The sequence below is a fragment of the Propithecus coquereli genome, unplaced genomic scaffold (assembly GCF_000956105.1).
Source record: "Propithecus coquereli isolate 6110/MARCELLA unplaced genomic scaffold, Pcoq_1.0 Scaffold48, whole genome shotgun sequence".
Lineage (NCBI taxonomy): Eukaryota > Metazoa > Chordata > Mammalia > Primates > Indriidae > Propithecus > Propithecus coquereli.
Window position 1 is genome coordinate 7,415,898 of NW_012150618.1, and position 8,813 is coordinate 7,424,710.

An 8,813-nucleotide genomic window follows, 5' to 3' on the forward strand; every position below is an offset into this window, starting at 1 on the left:
TAATCTAGGTTGCTCAGTCTGGGACTCGCCGGAGGTTCCTGCCTCGGCCTGTGTCAGCGGTTCAGACAAGTCCTGCAGCCACCAGGGCGGGGCGTTAGCGACGTCCTCTCGGGCGGTTTCTGTAAAGTTCATGTCACAGGGCTGTGGCCCAGACTCACTTTTTCCCCTCAAAGCGGATAGACTGGCGGTCTTCGTTAAGCAGTCGCACGGCTGGCTTGGGGGTAACACTGGCCTCTTTAGCTATGCAGGCGAGCGGGGCGGACGGCCTGGGGTCATTCCGACAGAGGCCACTCCCGCCCCAGCGCGGGAGCTGGCTCTTTAGCAAGGACGGCTGGGTCAGGTGACGGCGGCGGAGCATACTTCGCAGGCGACGCGGAAGGCGGCCGCGCCAGCGTGCACAGGGCCGCCGGCCGCGCGGGGACATGCGGATCCCGGAGCTCCCCGGGCTGGCGCTCGCGCTGCTGGTGCTGCTGCCGCCGAGCCCCGCCCGCTGCGCCGCGCGCTTCGACCCCACCTGGGCGTCCCTGGACGCCCGCCGGCTGCCCGCGTGGTTCGACCGGGCCAAGTTCGGCATCTTCATCCACTGGGGCGTGTTTTCGGTGCCCAGCTTCGGTAGCGAGTGGTTCTGGTGAGTGCGCGTCCCTCCGTCTCCCCGGACCACAGACCGGTGGCCTCCCCGAGCTGCCCCCTTGTCAGTTTCATCCCTTCTCCCCACCCTTTCCCCGCGCCCCCAACTGTTTAAATCGAGTTTTGCATTTCCGGGTGTTGAATGCATGGTTTCTTGTCTAAGTACTTCGGTACTGAGTGAACACTGAATTTTTCTGCCCTGTGACTGCAAGAGTTAAATGGTGTGGGGAGGCTTACAAGATAAGAGTTATTCTAACAAGGCCCGTACAGTATTCTTTTGGTCTCCACTTTTCTTTCTTGAAGGTAAGGATGTTGCCTTTCCTTCTGGTATAGAGTCTCTTTCACACTGGAATTTCATCTTCTGCTCTTAAAAAACAGCACAAAAGTCAAAGTGCTCTTTTTGCACCTGCTGTTTTTCAAGACCTTTAACTCTTATTTTAACAGGCCAGAGTAGCACATTTTAACCCCTTCACTGCAAAGAGATTGACTTCCTGCAACCAGTAACCTTTCTTGTTATGTTAGGCCAGTTGATGTAAAAGAACAGTATAAGCTATGGAGAATTATTCATATAATTAAAAAAAATCAGCTTGTAAAACAAGGAACTTTCTTCCTATACCATGTATTAGCAAGCATTTCTACTTCAGAAAGATGTTATAACTCTTTATTTGTATGTTTTGGGCCGTAAGGCATTTTGAGTTTATTTTTGAAATGTTTCAGATTAGTGAGGTGCATAATTAACAGATTTTCTACTTTCTAAATTGTATCTTATTTTATATGATCATTTTGTTCAACCATGAAGATTAGCTAAATATACATTGGTGGATTTGACACTGATTAATTGAGACTAATGCTCTGCCAAAATAAACCAGCTAGTTTTGAGTCATTTTGTTCTTTGCTATGGTTAATTTTCTACCAATGAACACATGGTTGTTTATTTTGACATAGAACAATAAAGATAACTTCTTATACTGAACAATATAGAATACATATTCCTGGTGGTCTGGAAGTGCATTAACCCTGTGAAAGACTCTTTAATTATTTATTGTTTCCCTTTGTATCCTTTCTAAACCTCTGCTCCCCGCTCCCAATTTGACTTTTGGGCAGTCAACAGTAGAGATGAGTGTATCTGACTGTTATTAATGGAAATGAAATACTGAATATAAATAATGAACTCTTTACTGTACGTGCCTCTTTTCTTCTCTTTTAATATGAAATTTGAGTCTAGACTGTAGGAGAGAATGCAGGTTCAAATTAGATGATACTGTTAGGGACAGAAAAACAAGTGAGAGGTAATGGAAATCAGAAAAACAGAAAGGAGAAAACATTTATGGGAAAACAATAAGGAGAAAATAGTTACAGAAAAATAACCAGGGGAACCAGTTAGTTCAGTCTTAAAGAATGGGGTAATTAGACCATGGAACAGTGACCACCAATCAGAAAATAGAAAAACACCATAAACGGTAACTTTCCCCATCACACATATAGGAGAAAGAAATGAATGGAACATAACCTTTAAGTTATGTCCATAACTGGAAAGAATTCAGTCCCCAAAACAGTGATGTAGAGTTACGAATAATTATAACCTTTACCTAACTTGCTAACATATAAAAGGAAAAACAGAAGTAGACGGTGTCTTCTCTACTCATGGAGACAGACCTGTTTCCCCTTAGGAAACGTCTTTTGCTTTGCACCTTTAAACTTTCTTTACAATAAATTCTTCACACTCTTGCTGAGTGTCTGTCATCTCTCTTCATTGCGCAGTACCAGGGGTTCATGATGCCCCTGATATAACCAGGTCCCCAGGCAGTGTGAGCTGCAAGAGATGGGAGAGACAAAGACACAGACACAAAAAGTAAGGTGAAAGGGTGTGGGGAAGATCAGGGGACCACCAGAATTCCTGTGAGCCAGGTAGTACTGACTGAAAATTAGCACCAGTTTTTATTCTCTTTTTCATGCTATAGATTACAATGATTTCACGTGAAAAGCTTGTGGGTTACAATGTATAGAAGTTTCAAGTCCCCCCTAATTGTGACAAGATGTCTTAGCTAATTACTCTTTTATCTGTGGAAGCAGGAACACATAGCTTGCTACTAAGCACAACTACGCCTTAAGGTATGTACAGATAGTATCTCTGAACTCGGCAGCTGTGGCCCATTCGATGGAGGAACAAAGAGATTAGAACTTCTTATTGGGAGGTTAGCTCCCCATTAACTGAGGTGTTCTATTGAGAAAGGGAAGGGAAGGAGCTCAAACTGGTGTTTTTAAGAATTGGAGCCTGGGTCCCTTCTCCTGGGCTGACATTTTACAATCTTCCTTTATAGTCGTGGGTGGCTTTCATGTCAAGCTGTTCCGTGGCTTTTTAGGCATGAGGCCCCTCAGGCTTTAAAGCAGGAGTCTACTTTGCTATACTCCCAGATGGCTGGAATGTCCCCCAACTAGGCAGTTAACTTCTGCACTTATCTCCAGCTCTTGCTCAGCCAGCATTCCTTCACCTCCTCTCCTCCCATGGCCTCAGAAATGGGGTCCCTAAGCCCAGGTGGTCTTATTCCCATCAGCACAGGGCCAAGGCTTGTGATTCTTCCAAGCCCAGAGCCCAAGAACTGAGGTAACACTTCAAAGTTCAGCTGTGAAATGCATGCGTCATGGATCAGTTAGGATAGTTTCACTTTAAGGTATCAAAAACCCAAATAAAAGGTATAATAATAGGGGTTTATTATCTCACATAACAAAATAGTTGTCTCATTGATGAAATCAAAGACCCAGGCCTTTTCTGTTATCTTCAGCCTGTGGACTTGTCCCTTCATGGTCACATGATGGCAGCCAGGCATCATAATTGCACATGACCTTGCCCAAAGGCAGGAAGGCCAGTTCTTCTTTCATTAGGAAAGGAGCCCTTTCCAGAATCCTCCAAGCCAGCTTCCCTTCAAGTTCTGTTGGCCAACATGGGTCTTGCATCCATGTCATGGCTGCAGTGGAAGCTGGGGAAGTATGCATGCGACTTTTGGGCCAGCAAACAACATTGCCTGCCACATATTATGTCCTTAGTGATCTCAGTCAGAAGAGCCTCCTGATCATTGTTGGGGATATAGTGCTGATTATGGATTTGTTTATCCTGTAGAAATACTCCTGTGAAGGAATGGTGATAGAAAAAACAGGAGATGGGTTGGACATGGGGTTTGCATGTTCATGAGGATATTTACTGCTGTGTTTATCTAAAATGTTTTAGGTGTAGTTTTCCTTACAAAGCCTTGCTTAAGTAGTTCAGGTTCAATATACCATTGTTTAGAATGAACACGTATAACAAGTAATCCTTGAAGGCTGAGTTAATTTATTAAAATGACAGCATCTTCATAATTTTATTACTGCCTCCCTTTCTGTGCCCTGCCCCAAAACGTGTTCTCTGCTAGTGACTATCACAGATGCATGCTATTTTTAAGGCAAATAGTCTTACCTTTTGAAGACCTGGTCACTTATGTCACAAAGGACAATGTGTAAAGACACAAACTACATATTGTGACTTAAACATGAAGCATTAAGAGAGAATGGGTGGCTGCATTGCCTAGAATGCTCTAGTTTATGAGCTGAGTGGCTTCCACAGGGAGATAGACGGATATTGAGAGGGGAGTTCTGGTTTGCGTAAGCTTTCTTAAAGCCAAGCCTAACTAGTGAGGAATCGAGAAAGAGGATCTGGGTAATACTGTATTTGAATAAGGGGAATACAGTAAAGGGACCTAGGCAATTATTTCAAATGTTAATGTATGTGGTGTTCATGTGCTATTTCCTTTCCTCCCCTTAGGTGGTATTGGCAAAAGCAAAAGATGCAGAAGTATGTGAAGTTTATGAAAGATAATTACCCTTCTGGTTTCAAATATCAAGATTTTGGACCGCTATTTACAGCAAAATTTTTTAATGCCAATCAGTGGGCAGATATTTTTCAGGCCTCTGGTGCCAAATACATCGTCTTAACTTCCAAACATCATGAAGGTAAGTAAGTACAGCGTATGAAAATTCTGATAATGGTTAGGAAATGCAAAGTTGTTTTTTTGGAAGAAGAAACTAATGCAAGGATGTTCATATGAAATCACAGTTTTCTCTTAGGAGCAACCATAAGTGGTGACTGGTATTTGCTTATAATTTAAGGACCACATGTTCTACCCACATTGAGAGGTATTAGGGGTACAGAAAAATCATAGCCTCCACATAACAGAGGAAAGATGGTCACATTTTGTTATATGCATATTTAATAATAGTTCCAAGATTTAATTAAAGATATTTGAAGGGAGATGTGGGTTGCAAGTCAAAGTTTATAATTGGAATTGCACTCTTGTTTCTTTTCTCTGTAATGCATTCTGTGAAAGTACCTTGGGGATTATGATGTTGTAGTCTTGCATCATTATCAACACACCTAACTGCACTTTTGGCCAACTCTTGGGTGGCCAAGTGATGTAAATGGTGGATGAATTGCTAATGATGGAAGTGATACAGATCACCTGGAGGAAAAAGGATTATGGAACTGCAATGGTGCCCAGAAATATCAGAGGTGGTGGAATAATATCTAAAAGGAATCACAGTGGTCTTTCATTAATAGGACAGATTCCACCCATTACCATTCCAGTATCTATAAGACCAAGGAAGCATTAACAAATTGTTATTGTCTCAACCACATGTTAATTCATTAGATAGTTTTCTTTGCATGGCTATCTTTGCCTTGGTATAAGAAATTTTGCCTCATTGTTTTCTCCAGGGATGGGAGGGGGGTAGGAGGGGAGAACCAAAACCAAAAATCTAAAATTATCTTAGAATACTTTTCCCTTTGGCCACATTCTGGTAGCTTCATGATTGTCTCCTATAACTGTTTCTCCTGCTGAGATAGATATTTATAAAGTGTATTTGCTTGAGAACATGTTGATTTCCTGATTCTAGGAACTTCCCCAAGTTGTATGGCACAAAGTATTATTAAAAAAAATTAAAAAACTCATTTTTTTAATTAAAAAATAACTAAGAAACTCTTAATCTGTGAGGACAGATGAGATACATGTTTATACATTTTCTAGGACTCATGCTATCAGATGTTTTCATTACTTATGGAAAATGTACTGCTAAACGCAGGGAGGAAGATCACTGTGTGAGCTTATTTATGGTGGTGATATTAAACTGAAGGCCCATGTGGTTTTAGCACTGACTGACATTAGGGCCTGTCAAGTTGAAAAATTTTGAGTATGACTTTAAATATTGACACTGCTTTGAAGCTTACCACAAATGTCTTTGGAACACAAGAGTGAGCTGTTTTAAAAGCTTCTTAAAATCAATCTTAGACTTGTCTTCATTTACAAGAGTAAAGTGTTTCAGCAAAAGTGTCTTATGAATGTCTATTCTCAAAGATTCTTTTAGATGTTAGTGGAACAGTAACAATGTCCTTATGTCTCTAGGCACTAACTGAAAATTTTGAGGCTTTTATATTATTTCTTAAGTATTTAAGATTATATATCTCTTGTAACATTTTTATATAGAACAACCAGCAATATAACTGCAAATTCCTGTTAAAAATGAATTATTTCAAAGTGTTTCTGTAATGGTGTACATTATTTTTCTTACCCATTTAGTTGGTAGATTATTCACTTTGGGGTAATTTTATTAAGGAGGAACATGTAAGCTTATGGCTTTACAGTAGGATGAGATTACACATGGTTAGCATATTTTAAAGTACAGAACTATTTACTGGGAAGTAGTGTCTTTAAATGAATAATCAGGTTAAAGGAGATTTACTATACATGAATCACCAGTGTTCTAAGAGTCACACTATAATTCAATAAACAATCTTAAAACTAGGCAATAGACTCCAGTCTTTGGTTTAGAAGACAAATAAGAATCTAGCAGGAGTGCATCTCAGGATCTTCATTATAAATAGTAGTAGTCATTGTTTAGCATGGTAGATGTGGAAAAGGTTACCATCTTAGCTATAATCTGATATTGTTCATTGTTTATTTTGTGGTGCACCCTCTGCTAGCAGTTGGCTGGGGATACAGCAGCAGGTACCACAGACGTGATGCTAGCCCTCGAGAACCTTAAAGTCTAAGAGAGAAAGTACTGGAGCTAGATCAGACCGTATAGACCTTTTGGCATACCCTGAAAGTTGCTTTTAAAAACCTCAGCCCCATTTTGTTTAAATTCTCATTCATTTCTCATATAAAAGAATATATACTATGAAAAAGATTGCCATAAATCAGGTGTTTTTAGAAGCAGTTATTTATATATCCTATGTATTATCTGATTTGTTTTGGCATTTGTATGAGTGGAAATTTACTAAAATAAAATTGATGTGCTTACAAGGGTTTTTACTATAATTTTGCAGGCTTTACCTTGTGGGGTTCAGAGTATTCATGGAACTGGAATGCAGTAGATGAGGGGCCGAAGAGGGACATTGTCAAGGAACTTGAGGTAGCCATCAGGAACAGAACTGACCTGCGTTTTGGACTGTACTATTCCCTTTTTGAATGGTTTCATCCACTCTTCCTTGAGGATCAATCCAGTTCATTCCATAAGCGACAATTTCCAGTTTCTAAGATGTTGCCTGAGCTCTATGAGTTAGTGAACAAGTATCGGCCCGAGGTCCTGTGGTCGGATGGTGACGGAGGGGCGCCGGATCACTACTGGAACAGCACGGGCTTCTTAGCCTGGCTGTACAATGACAGGTGTGTGTGCCGTTGCGTTGCTGCAGTTATGTTAAATGTTCCTAAGGTATTTATAACATCGTACTTTCCTTGCTGCTTGAAATATTTCCTTTTACGCTTACTGGTGGCCTAAGGGGGAGGAGATCATTGTAAATGCTGCTTATTAGATAGCTCAATCTTTACACAAAATAATCAGAGTAAACAAATCAGGAGTAAAATACAACTCAGTCTGATTTTGAAATCAGAGTGAAAAATCACAGCGTCAAGAACTTTGAAGGTATTAATTTTGGGGTCCCCCTTTTTATCTCCTACTCTTGCTTTTTTGGCCCCTATTTTGGAATAACTCTGTTTATTCATCATTATTTCTGATTATGTACTTTTTCAATCCCCCAATTGCTTCTTTTTGTCCCCTCATTGTTTCTTATCTTTTGGTAATCTTTGCTGCCCTTATCTGTCTCCTCTTTTCCTTCATCAGCAGTATTCTCACTCCTTCCTGCTCTTTCCTAGCATGTTCAAGGCACCCTGTTATGACAGTGAGTTCTCACGGAACTCCTCCATTAGGCCTAAACTATATGGAACAAATTTGCCTTTGTACTAGAAAGCACCTGGTATTGTGCTATGAAGGCAGGCATTCTTCTATTTGTACTTCCTGAGCCCACAAAGGGCACAAATACCAATACTCTGGAGAACTCTTGAGACTTAAAATAGCAGTGTCTCCAGGTACTTCTCCCAAGGGAAAAGACTAGGAACCATCCACCTCCATTTGTGACTCAAACTTGTCCCTTCTCAGTGGAGTGCAGTCCTCTCTAACTGTACCACCTGTGATAAGTTTTGTTGTGGGGATATTGTTCACATAATGTCAATAGGCACAATCGTAAGAGAAAAACAAAGCTAGAATATATGTATGAGATTATTCAATCATTGGAGAGAAAAATGTCTTGAGTATAACTTCAGTTGTGGCTACCATTCACAATATTGGGGGGCTTCAAATAATAGTATAATACTGTTATAAGTGCTATATGTGCTGGGCACTGGGCTAAGAGTTTTACATAAATTATTTTTGGTCTAATAATAGATGAGGAAGTTTATTATAGAGGAGTTAGGTGGCTTGCGGTAGGTCTGGGAGCTGGAAAGTCACAGAGCCAGGACTCCAATCAACCCTGGTCTATTTGTCTTTAGCATGATGGGCTTTCCACTGTATTATGCCATGGTCCTTTTTCAGGAGTGTATTTCAGTTAGACCTCTTTTCAGTGACATTTATTTCCTTTCATGTAAAAAAAAAAAAAGATACTTTTTGCTTAAAAATTATCCTTTTCATTTCAGCCCAGTTCGGGACACAGTAGTCACCAATGACCGCTGGGGAGCTGGTAGCATCTGTAAGCATGGTGGCTACTATACCTGCACGGATCGTTATAACCCAGGACATCTTTTGCCACATAAATGGGAAAACTGCATGACAATAGACAAGTTTTCCTGGGGATATAGGAGAGATGCTGGAATTGGTGACTATCTTAC

General features: G+C 40.8%; 1 protein-coding gene across 1 annotated transcript in view; it reads left to right on the forward strand.

Annotated features, from left to right (window-relative positions):
- Positions 1-354: 354 nt before the first annotated feature.
- FUCA2 (fucosidase, alpha-L- 2, plasma) overlaps positions 355-8,813 on the forward strand; it is a 14,841-nt gene continuing 6,382 nt past the window's right edge. The window contains exons 1-4 of the mRNA XM_012655522.1: positions 355-628; positions 4,424-4,611; positions 6,980-7,319; positions 8,622-8,813. Coding sequence (XP_012510976.1) covers positions 423-628; positions 4,424-4,611; positions 6,980-7,319; positions 8,622-8,813 — 926 coding nt within the window. The 5' untranslated portion in view covers positions 355-422. The remainder of the gene's footprint in view (positions 629-4,423; positions 4,612-6,979; positions 7,320-8,621) is intronic.